The sequence below is a fragment of the Anopheles moucheti genome, chromosome 2 (assembly GCF_943734755.1).
Source record: "Anopheles moucheti chromosome 2, idAnoMoucSN_F20_07, whole genome shotgun sequence".
NCBI lineage: Eukaryota > Metazoa > Arthropoda > Insecta > Diptera > Culicidae > Anopheles > Anopheles moucheti.
The window spans coordinates 17,221,700-17,234,433 of NC_069140.1; the positions used below are offsets into that span (position 1 = coordinate 17,221,700).

Below are 12,734 nucleotides of genomic sequence, written 5' to 3' on the forward strand. Positions count from 1 at the left end.
AACCCCCAACAAGATCCGGCGTGTGCTCAATTAACGTCACGGCGACGAACCGAATCGAAATTTGACAATACTACTGTGTGCAGGGGCACATCCGCCGGCAAACAAAACCTCCCATCCATTACGCGTTCTGCAGCTGCTGTTCGGATCCGGTTCTAATTAATTGGTGCTTGGGCAATGATGAATCAGCGTCCGAATCTATTTTCTTCCACGAAGCTACAAACACGTCGCAACGTCTCGCTGTCAAGAGAGGAGATTAATTCCCCCGGTACGCTTACGGAGCAGGGTCGCGTCCATTCTGTTACCGACGTAGCACCAGGAACTACGGCTTCGGTGACGACAACATCGCCAGGCAACGGGCGATTGTTACGCCATGTTTGCAGTCCTTTCACTCCATCGTGTGCTCTCCATCTCTCCATCTCTCTTTCTCTCTCTTTCAAACACTCTGTTTTCTCCCTCCTCTCTACCTTTGCGTTGTACAAATGTTTTTCCTCTGTTTTTGATAACTGTCCACTGCCGAAGTACTCGTTTTGTAAATAGTCCACCTTCTTTCGTCCCCGTTTTTTACATCTCTCTTCAAAAAAAACCCCCCCGAATCGTGCCGATAACCGAACAATACAAAACGCACTAGTTTCAGTCGTGGCTCGGCCCGCACCCCGCCGAAGGTGCGCACCTCGCTGGTGTCACGTACGACCAGTGAGGACGGATGCCATCGGGGTGGGTACCAGTCCACCCAGCCGTGCGCCACCACCAGCAGTCGAACCGGGCTCGTCCGGCGCACGACCGTGCCGGGCCACTATCAATCAATTGACCGTAGCCACAGCTTCAACGACCATGATCACGATGCGATGTCCCGATGGTATCAGTACCATCAGCAGCGACACCCGCTGTCGCGCACCGGCAGCCGCACCGGAAGTGCACCGCGCGTCGGCCATCGCCGACGGTACTCGCTGCGGGACGACGACAGTATGCCGACCGGCCTGAATCGCATGGTGTCGTTCGAAAGCGTTGGCGGGCAGAGTTCGTGCAGCGGGCTGCTAACGCGCCACCGCGTCAGCCACCCATCCGTGGCGTCCTCATCGTTCGATCAGTTCGAGCCGGTGATTGGTTCGCTCGGGAGTCGCCAACCATCGTACCAATCGCACCAGCAGGAAGACCAGCCGGACTCGCAGCACCAGCAGCCCCAGCAGCAGCTCAGCAAATCCATCTCCAACGGCACGACGCGGGGCGCACAGAGCTGGAAGAATCTGCGCGCCGTCATGGCGTACTACTGTTCGCTGCGGAAAATTAAGAGGAACGGTGCCAATGCTTAACCTTTTCTTTCATATTATGTTGTTGTTTATTTTTTTCTTTATTGGTTTCACTCACTCCGACTCTTTGGTTATGCCCGTATATATCTTTAACAAGTTTTCTTAGCCATTTCCAACTACTTACTTACTTACTTACTGGCGTCCGTACTGTTAGCTTTCAATATCGATATGTACCGTGTCGAATCTTGACATTAACCTTCGTGTTTGAAGAATTAACATAATGTTTCTTGTGTCATTTTCCTACGATGTTGTTGTTAATGAAAACTTTAAATAATTTTCTCTTCTGAGGAACTCTAAATGCGTGTTTTATCACTTTCCGGGAAAACTTGTATAATTATTATTGTCGTTATTATAAATTACTTTATTTATTTATTTATGTTTCCATTCTATTGATGGCTTTTGCCGTATTATCAACACAGTTGTGCTGAGTTTTGTACATTTTTACCTTAATTTTACAAAGAATCAGTTATTGTTAAAATTATTGTTATTACTATTATTATTATTTTATTATTTTCTTAAATTAATTCGTAACAAATCTTTCGAAAATTATTTCAAAAATGTATAGTTTATTATAAACATTTAATCTCGTTGGTTTTCGTATCATTTAATCGTAAACTCAATATAATATAACAATAATTCGACGCCTATTCGACCATTCCCTTTCTTGTTGGAAAGGAAAGTGATAAAATGCCCGTTACTAATAATATTTTTCAGTACTCTAACACTAAATGTTAACTAGTCTAAGTCTAAATATTATTCCTTGAATTAATTTTTCAAATCATTGTTCTTTTTTGAAGCCTTTCTTTCTACACCATCATTTTACTTTATCAATTCGGTACTGTTGGCAACAATCCTATAAGTCCCTACGAAGTCACTCTAGTAGCGTGCCGTAGCGTATCGCAAGTGATGGTGAGACTGGCGGGTGTTTAGCAACTACCCCGTCAGTATCGGAACCTATAGCCGAAACTAGAATCGTAGCTCGCAGTAGCGCCACCGATAGTCTACTAGTCGCCCAGCTCGTACCAACCGACCTATTAATGCCCGATGTAGTTTATTCCACGCACGACACCATTGCACTAGCACCTGGGTCATATGTGTGTGCGCGTCCGTCTGTGTGTGCTTGTGTTAGTTTGTGTGTGTGTTTTTGTGTGTGAGTCCGTAAGCAAGCGTGTGACAATTGATTTGATTTGCGACAATTAAATTTTGGGACACACCACCGTCACGCTAGAACAGCCCACGGTGGTAGTAACGGATTTTATAAAAAGAACCTCAAAGTACCCAAAAGCACCATGCAGGTGAAAATCCTTTTCCGTTGTGGGCAAGATAATTACCGAGGGAATGCCAGACGGGTGAAAAACGGTTCCGAATGCAAAGCTGTGCCAAACGGTCTGTCCGGTATTCGATTTTTTCGAAAGAACACAGCATGACCTACTGACGCAGTAGGCGAGCGGCCACAGGAAAAAAAACATACCCAAACACTCGCACACATGGCCGATGGGCACATGTAACTCAATCCTGCCACAGTGACTCAACGCTCCCAACGACCGTTGCGGTCGCTAGGGGATTACGCAAGCGGGAGACGTCCCATTCCCGGGTCGCATTCTGCCGCAGTCAGTAAGCGCTAATAAGCTTAGCCAGTGGTAACTCAAACTTATGATCCTGTTAACGGTGGCAGTCGGGAATGAGAATGAACCAAAATCGCACACTAGAGACACACACATACACGCACACGCACACACGAACATTAGAGCCTCGGGCATCGGACATTAGAGAGAAGATTCTATCCACTATCCACTAACCGAATGGCCCGATTGGGAGGACTCTAGTCTGTCTCGCTGTGGTTTTTCTTTTCCCTAGCAGGCCGGGTCAAAGGTCGTTACGAGCAGGCTGATATCACACAGGCAGGCTATCGGTTGCACTTGCAGTTGCGTCACCGTAGGGAGGAAGAAACAAGGCGACGCGGTGAGTGCGGCTCACGTTAATTAAAACATACCGCCACGGTTCGGTCGTGGACACTTTTGTCGGTCGAAATTCGGGAAAAAAAGCCTCCCGCTCCCCGTTCGTCTCACCATAACCACTGCGATCGTTGCCGACATGCGTGCGTCATGAAAAATTTATCGCGTCCTTCAATAATGAAAAGATGTTTCCCCGTTCTAATGAAACCGGTGCGCAAGCAGCCGGAAGGAAGAACCCCCGAAAAAGCCTTACATGAAAGTAACGTGATGATAATAGATGTCACCCATTTAGTGTTGGCGCGCAACCCTAGTGGTCACAGGCGAAATTAAAAAAAAAAAGATATCAACCAAAGTCTCCGCGCTCGATCCGCATACAATGGCGTCTGATCATTGCACGGCGGCTGATTGGAAAAGTTTTCCAATTTGTCTTCGGGAAACCAACCAAACGGCAACCATGGCGGCATGCAAAATGGCACCACGCGAGACGAAGCAAATGGGAAGCAATTAAATTTCAATATTGCCACCCGGTCCGGTGGGTGTGTGTGTGTGTGGTGCGATCTGGTGTTTAAAATCTGCCCGCAGGACGTTTGCAATTCCAGCTTCACTTCCAGCGCACATTAGCTGTTCGTGACATTTTACACTCCGCGGGAAATTTGATCGAAGTAAGCATAGACATTAAATCGCGTGCTTTAAGCTCAGCAGAAACGGTGTTAACTGGTCTAAAGCGAGCGCAATATGGAACAACCAAAGCAGTTTGTTTATGTTTCAACCCACCAGCTGTGCGTTTAGGTCCAGTGCGGTTAGGCACAGCCAGCGACGAACGACAAATTTCTTTGATGCCACAGGACATGGGTGGTGCGTTAAGCAAACTTTAAGATTAATTTTCCCTTCCGACGGTTTTCGGTTACTTTTTAACATAAATTTAACCAACAAAAGCCCACCGGGCCTACCGGTCGGATGTTTTTGGCTGCAGGTTAACCACAATCTCCCGGTCGTTAATAAATCAGCCCCACTAAGAATGGCCAAATTTCTTCATCAGTACCGTTTATGATACTATTTTCAAGCAGCGTTTGCCCGCCGATGAGCCTTAGTTTTGGAATGTTGGAAACTTTTGATAATTCCCCAGAGGATAATCGTTCCCGGATGCATACAAACTTAAATTTATGCCTTAAATATAGCGAATTTAAGATTTAAACAAACAACCAAAGAAGAACGCCTCAAGTAATCAACAACACAAACTACTTCAAGCTCCAAGCCGCAAAACTTTACTATGCCTCCTTTGGTCTGTTGTCTTTGGATTGTAATTAAGTTTGCTACAATTATGCTGCCAGCCTTGGTTGGGAGTGATTGGTAAAGTCAACGTAACATCGGCACAGCCCTTTTGGGGCGGAAGTCGTTTAATTAAGAATAAACGATGTCACAATCAAAGCGCAAACAACACGCACAGGCAAACGGCTTCGGGTGAGCTAATTTTGAGGATCAAATATTTTTCACCAACCAAATCGCCTTAATCACCAGTTAATCAACCAAAAGCCGCTCATTTCATCACAGAATCCTTCGCTAGTGGTGGTGGATTACGTTCCATTTACCCACAGTGCACTGACTTTTCCCCATGGTGTAATGTCGGCGGAGGTTGTACTGTCGTTTACCGAAAGCGTCATCTTCTTTTTTTGTTTTTGGCAAAACCGAGCCAAACTAATTGACCATTAATCAGAATGCTGGCGCAGACGAGCCAGTAATTATTCATTTTTGAAGAGTGAAATTCATCGACACTCTTCCACGCGATACGGGTTCTAAAAGTCAGCGTTTGAAGTGAACCAAACGCAATGGTAAGAAAAACATTAGTTCGTAGAAACATCTTTTCATCTCCGAAATGGACTCTTAATGGTAGATTTTCCAATTAACTTATGTTATCGTTTTATAGGTTAGAATCGCTGGTATAGCATAGGCTTTTTAACAAGAACTAATTTTGCTGTTACTTATCTGTTACCAATAGAAAAGAAGTGAAATTTTCTACCAAATCCAAAGAAAGAAGAATAAACTTTGGGCACGTAGGTGGCAAAATTTCACCCAAGTAACATATTTACAATCGAAATGTGTGTCCTTTCTTCTAGCATAAACAAAAAAACAAAACTAAAAATGGATGCGACCTCGCGATCGCGATTGGAAAATTTTGTGCGTTTCTTTTTGTTGGCGTTCGTTCGTTCGTTCGTTCTCTCTCTCACTGTTTCGTCTGTCTCTCTTTCTCTCTGTACCGCTCTACTTACCTACACTCCAAAAACAATGTGTCTCTTTCGTGTTAACACAACTCGAGAAAAGTATTTCTTTCATCAAATCACTTGCAATTCTCAACTTCCACAGTTCTTTCTCTAAATCTACGACTCACTGTTCGACCTTTCTCTTTGTGTGTGTGTGTGTGTTTGTGTCATTGTTTCTGTTTTGTGTAATGTTGAAAGTTCCGTTTAAAGACGAAGCTCTGTTTGTTGATGATGTTTTTATTCCACCTCACCACCTGCCACACGTTGTAAAACAAACACCCGCAACGAATCTGACCCTCACTTCGCAGCACCAAATCGGTGGGCCTGCTTCAAATTACAAACACACCGTACAACCACAATCACACACACAATCTACCGCACTAACAGCATCCGGGAGGAGTACTGCAAAAGGGCAATCATCGTGTCCACCATTTTGGTGATGGAGCGTTACTTTCTTCTGGGGTTTCTTCTTTTTTCCCCCCCTCTAAATACACTTCTTTCTATTACACCTTCTGAATGTGTTCTGTATCGTCTTGTGCATCGTCGTAGTAATGTGTTCTAACTCAATCAATCTGCTGTTGTTGCACGGTTACGTGCGCTTCGAATGGAACGAAATGTGTCTAATCCGCACTGGTCGACCGTGGGCTGTGTGTAGTTGAATGTGTTTCAAGTTATTCGGTGGGCTAGCGAACTTTTTCAACCGAACTTTACCCGTTTTAGATGCATAGCTAGTCATTCACACTCCTCCTGGTTATCTCTCTTTATCTCTCTGTTTACCAATCTTTAGTGTTTTTGACTCTTTCAACCGTACAAGCCAAACCTTCGATGTTCGTTCTTTCCCAATATTTGACTTGCTACGTTTCCATTTTTAGCGTATATTTCCATGTTTCCGAGTGTGTGTGTGTGTTTTGCTTTTTATATCTACATATTGTATTCGTAAACAGACAGCCCGAAAAAACAATCTACCGCAACAGCAAACAAACAAATGATTGGATAACTAAGCCATCCTGTGTGCTCGAAATTTGATCCTCACATAATGATCCACCCTGTTACGATCCTTTATCTCTTACTCTCTCTGTCTCTTACTCTCTGTCTGTATCTCTCTCTATCTCTCTCTATAATTACTATGTTTTCGTCGTAATGTTTGTGTGCTAACGAAAAAAAAATGCATAACCCGAAAAGTAGCAGACCACCACCACCAACACTACGGCAAAAAAAAATTGGCAGAGTATGTTTTAACCTTTCAACTCCATTCCGTTCTCTTTCACTCTGTTTCGCACCGCCACGTGTTTTCCCCCCACGTGCCATTTTGTCACAATGGCGTGCACACAATGGTTATGAACAATGCAACACAACCTCCGCTCCCTCACGCTCATCAGAACGAAGTCGAACCAACGATGGATGAAGTTGCGCACGACGGTACAAATTTCCTCTGCCATGCAGAAGAAACCACCGCTCAAGCGGGAGGACTCGTTTCTGAAGCGGTTCTCCACGCGCCAGATACCGGAGGCACAGGTATTTCGGGAACGTTAGAACCTCGTCCACCGTTTGAAAAAACGTTACAGAGATCTGCTCTTTCCCGCTCACACAGGAAACGGTGGAAGATACCGGGTCCGAGGGTGCGACCGATGCGGAGAAAACGGTACGCCGCCGGCGCCGGTTCGCCAAGATACCGCGCACGGTCGTGAATCCGGACGAAAACTTCTACTTCTACTGGCTGATGCTCGTCACGATCAGCATACTGTACAACCTCTGGACGCTGATCGTGCGGCAGAGCTTCCCGGAGCTGCAGAGCAATGCGAGCCGCTTCTGGCTGTCCTGTGATTGCCTCACCGATATAGTATTCATCTTCGACGTGGCGGTACAGCTGCGCACCGGCTACCTGGAGCAAGGTCTGATGGTGAGCATCCAGCATCCACCACTGTCTCAGCAAAAGACGGCCCTAACGTACCCCTCCACTTCGTTTTGCAGGTGTACGACTCGCGGAAGCTGGCCGGACACTATTTACGATCGCGCGCTTTTCTCCTAGATTTGGCGGCGCTAGTGCCGCTAGACATTTTACAGTTCCGGTTGGGCAGCCAGCCGATGTTACGATTTCCGAGGTTTTTCAAAGTAAGCGTGTACTTTAAAGTAAAAGAGAGTGATTCATTAAGGTGTATTATGACGAATTCTATCTTTCTTTCCGCAGGTCTATCGAGCGGTCAAGTATTACTACATCGTAGAGAGTCGCACCGTGTGGCCTAACCTGTGGCGCGTAGTCAACCTGATCCACATACTGCTTATACTCGCCCACTGGTTCGGGTGCTTCTACTTCCTGCTGTCCGAGGCCGAGGGCTTCCAGGTAGGAGACCATAGCGGCTCAAGTTAACAAAGGCACCCGGTGCTAATTTAAGACGCTGGTTCTCTTCACACAGGGCGACTGGGTGTATCCGTACCGGCCGGGCGACTACGCGACGCTCACCCGCAAGTATCTCGGCAGCCTGTACTGGTCGACGCTCACCCTCACGACGATCGGTGATCTGCCAACGCCGGAAACGAATGCCGAGTAAGTTGGCCGGTGTGCCATGCGGTGTCATGCCCGCGTGAAAATACTCGTTCGCTCTTTATTTTGATTTTTAATTCCCGACCTTGTTCTTGCCTTGTTTGCCCGCTTCGTACTACCATGCGAATGTGTTTTGAAAATGCGAAAACACACACAGACCGTCACAATCGGCGGACGGCCCTAGATCACTTCCCCGGCGCGGCCTCAAATCCAGACTGCTGCAGTTCAACTCGGCTCGAGGGTAGGAAGCGGTTACCGCTCTTAACTCACATTCGATACTGCCTGTGCAATGTTTTGCTGTCCATCTCCCGACGGCCCATCTCAAAGTTTTCGAATATAATGCTAACTGGTCGCCAAATGTAACGCTTTGGTTTTCCCACCCCCCACTTCCAACGATAGCCACGAATGGTGTGAAGTTTTCTGGAGGCTGTCCGTCGATTCGTTCCCTTGGACACTCAATGTGGACCAACAGCCGAAATTCTCTTTGTGTGCCTTACTCTCCTTTTCGACTGCTGCCAAAAACGGGGCATGATTGATTGATTGATTAGACACGCTGGCGGAATTCGCTTCTGCCAACAAAACGGAACAACGTTACAAAACACGATCTGTAGCACATTGTGCAATATCCGTTGGCGGTGGAAATTTCGTAACACTTTCCCTCGAACGAAGCGTGAACGGGACGGATTGGCGCACACAAAAACGAAAATATGGTCATCAGAAGGAAAAAATCGAATCGATAACTGGTAGTGGCGTCGTCGATGATAAGCCTTTCTTTTTCTGCCAATCTCCAAACCCCTTGATCATAACAACTTAATCAAAGTTTTCGAATATCAATCCTATCCACCTAGCGGGTTTAGCCATGAGTTTTGCTAAACCAGTGGCCAGCAAAATAGAAAGCGTTAAAAAGGCATCCGGGAATCCGGATGCAGCGCTACTGATGGAACGATTATGTTGTGATGCGATCATATCCGTTCCGTTCCAACCATCCCGTAATGCAAATGGACAGCCTTCAGTGTGGAAATTGTGTCGCGTTAAATGAGTACTGCTTTCGCTCAAACTATCATGAACAAAAGCGAGATGTAATGCAAACATTTTGGAGGGAAAATTATATTCGAAAACTTTGATAAACATAAGATGCATGAACTGTCAGATAAGGCGAAGAAGGTTATTTAATTTTGGACAATGTTTTTGCGCCTTTTTTTTCGAATATCCAAGATACGTATTCACGATAGTCAGCTACCTGATCGGTGTCTTCATCTTTGCCACCATCGTGGGTCAGGTGGGCAACGTCATCACAAACCGAAATGCCAACCGGTTGGAGTTTGAACGACTTCTGGACGGTGCGAAGACGTACATGCGACACCACAAGGTAGGTATCCGTCCGCAAAACCTCGACCAAAGCACCTTACAATAACCTCCACACACACACAGGTGCCTGGCGGTATGAAGCGGCGCGTACTCCGATGGTACGATTACAGCTGGTCGCGCGGCCGGATACAGGGCGGTGGGGACATCAACACCGCCCTCGGTCTGCTACCGGACAAGCTGAAAACCGAACTGGCCTTACATGTCAATTTAAGCGTGCTGAAAAAGGTGACAATATTTCAAGAGTGCCAGCCAGAGTTTCTGCACGATTTGGTGCTGAAAATGAAGGCGTACATCTTCACGCCGGGCGACTCGATCTGCCGGAAGGGTGAGGTCGCGCGGGAGATGTTCATCATTGCCGACGGCATCCTGGAGGTGCTGAGCGAAACCGGCAAGGTGCTGACCACGATGAAGGCGGGTGACTTTTTCGGTGAGATCGGCATCCTTAACTTGGACGGATTGAACAAGTGAGTGAGCGTGAGAAGGGGTTGAAACAATGGAGCAACACAATGTTTGACGTTTGATCAACAACTTTTCCTTCTTTCTTTCCCAACCAGACGGACAGCCGATGTGCGCTCGGTCGGCTACTCGGAGCTGTTCTCGCTGTCCCGCGAAGACGTCCTGACCGCGATGAAGGACTACCCGGAAGCACAAGAGATCCTGCAGACGCTGGGTCGGAAAAGACTGATGGAGGTGCGCTGCGTCAATAAGAAGCACGCCAACAAGCACGCCGCTAAGGAACATGCCGGTGATCGTAGCTCAAATACCCACAATAACCAAGGTGATAGTAGTGATAATAGTGCCTCAAAACGTATCGTAGATAAGCTTAGGAGTGATGTTAAGGGACTGAAGAATGTTCTGCGCAAGTCCAGGTACGTAACGCTGCCAGGGACCGTCACCTGGCACACCTGTCTAATGCTAATGCCTCTGTTCTGCTATCTGTTAGGACGGGAACAACCAGACGTAGCAATGAGTCGATCGAGATGCAACCACTGCATGGGAACGCAACCTCCGGTGGCGGTTCGGGTGGTGCGGGAAGCGGGGGCAGCGGTGGAAGCGGTGGCAACAAAACGCCCAAAACGATGCTGAAGCGTATGCCGCGCGTCAAATCGGACGACATCCAGACGGAGGACGAGGGCAAGGATAATGACAAGGTGCCGAGCCCGATCGGTGCCGGGCTTCCACTGCTGCAGCGACTCCGGCTGCTCAAGGAAAAACAAGTCAGTGAATCGTTTTACACCACCATCCATTCACCAAATCGTACTCACATACACACACACCATGTACACCTCCTCATGGAACAGGGCAAACATTTTCACAGTGGACGCCATCATCTTCATCATCATCCACATCGGTATCATCGCTACGAAACAGTCGCCTAACAGTCACACTCAAGTCGCTGATATTTTACAACACACATGGACTAATACACACTCGGCAAAAAAATATATATTTGCGCTCACCTTAGCACCCTTGTTCATGCTTTCGCAAGAGACAAATCATTGGCTCCTGTCGAAAAAAAAAACACATCCCAACCAAAAAGGGGGGCGGTTGGTTGTCGGTCAACCTCCAGTCCCTTCTATCGATGCAGTGTTGGTGTCGTGTGTGTTCGACCGTTTTGCTAGGTTCCTCATATGCTGTGTATTAGCGCTTGGCAAGTGTCCCTCGTCCCCATGCATTCAAATCACTCCACCTTCACCACTGTAGCTCAGAGTACGTTGAACTTGCCCCTCGATATTCCGATGTTAGTTAGGATTCGTTGGAAAATATTTTACTCCTTTCAAAGCGAAACGTTTAAAAACCACCCTCCCTGTTCGTTCCATGGTGTGTGTAGTGGCCCCCGGATTGTCCGTCCTTGTTGGCACCCCGTCACCCACCGTAGGCTTCACCCCGCGTTGTTCGCTTTCGTTAGGAACTTTGTTCACCTTGTTGTTAGACAGCCGAAAATCCGACAATCGGAGAAGCTTTCCCGCCCACTGTGGCCCTGAGCCTTGGTTGCAGACACATACCGTATTTCAGCGTGTATAACGACCCCCGTGTATAACGACCCCCTAGATGAATTATCCAAGATTTTTTGAAAAAAAGATTTTATTTATTTGTTTAAAACAATTGGAACAATTTTATTGTTACATTTAATTTTGAGCATTACAATCCATAATACTCTTTCATATCGTCCTCGCTGGTGTTTTCAAACACATTTTAATTGTCATCATCCCCGTATTCACCATCTTCATAAATTGCATGATCTTCAGTCCCATCATGATTGTTATTGATTTCGCATTTTTGAAAGGATTTGACGACAATTGCTTCACTGACTCCTGACTATGCAGTAATGACCCATTATAAGATCGTTGGAATGGTGGGTTGTTCTTATTCTTCCTGAAAGAATCAACCCCTTTTATCCACTTACTCCATTCTTCTCTTATCAAACCCTTAAACGGTTGTGGTTGCAGCTGACTGGTAAGACCTCCAGGAATGTCTAACTTCTGCTGTTAGATGACCTCTATCTGAATCCAGTACTAGCATTGATGGTTTTTCATAAGAGCTCCAGGTCTCCAAGGTTCCAAGCATTTTGAAACCACAGATTCATCCCCCTGTCTTATCAATCCATCCTTTTTCTTCAACAAAACGACCTTTAACTCTTTAAAGCTAGAACGGAAAAGATACTACCCTTGCATAACGACCCCCTTTAATTGGACTTTGGTCATTTTTTACCTAATAGGGGGTCATTATGCACGCTAAAATACGGTACCTTCCCCAATACCACCAGGACCACTCGGAACTATCCAAGAAACACTTGCGCCTTTGCCACGCTACAACCATTCATTAGCAAACCATTTGGCACAACACCTACCCACACACTCACACAGCCACCTGCCATCATGCCATGATCACATGCGTTTGACGCACTCATCTCTTGTATAAATACAATATATCCTTTAGTGCTGCCAAACCTGACTAGCGCATTCTTAGAACGTTGTTTTCTTTTCTCTTCTTTTCTCTCTTTTTTGATTTCCACGTACCCGTGTGTATCTCTGTATACATTTGTAAATTTGTGTCTGTGTTCGTCTCTCAATGTGTGTGTGTGTGTATGTGTATTTATGTAAAATGCACGTGTACCCCCCGTCAACAAAACAACCCCAAAACAAAATAACTATGTTTACAAAAATATACTCATCACCACCACCATCACAATTTGCTTGAATGGCAAATATGTTTAAACATAATTTAAAATAAAAAAACAACATACACACACCCCAATATGCAACGCAAAACGCTTACCGCAACACCACGCGAACGAAACGTT

General features: G+C 46.3%; 1 protein-coding gene across 1 annotated transcript in view; it reads left to right on the forward strand.

Annotated features, from left to right (window-relative positions):
* Window positions 1–12,734, forward strand: part of LOC128309490 (uncharacterized) — a 45,679-nt gene that overhangs the window by 22,644 nt on the left and 10,301 nt on the right. The window contains exons 5-15 of the mRNA XM_053045895.1: window positions 629–1,298; window positions 6,907–7,035; window positions 7,112–7,420; window positions 7,492–7,632; window positions 7,709–7,861; window positions 7,935–8,065; window positions 8,220–8,303; window positions 9,278–9,431; window positions 9,494–9,894; window positions 9,985–10,299; window positions 10,374–10,647. Coding sequence (XP_052901855.1) covers window positions 629–1,298; window positions 6,907–7,035; window positions 7,112–7,420; window positions 7,492–7,632; window positions 7,709–7,861; window positions 7,935–8,065; window positions 8,220–8,303; window positions 9,278–9,431; window positions 9,494–9,894; window positions 9,985–10,299; window positions 10,374–10,647 — 2,761 coding nt within the window. The remainder of the gene's footprint in view (window positions 1–628; window positions 1,299–6,906; window positions 7,036–7,111; window positions 7,421–7,491; window positions 7,633–7,708; window positions 7,862–7,934; window positions 8,066–8,219; window positions 8,304–9,277; window positions 9,432–9,493; window positions 9,895–9,984; window positions 10,300–10,373; window positions 10,648–12,734) is intronic.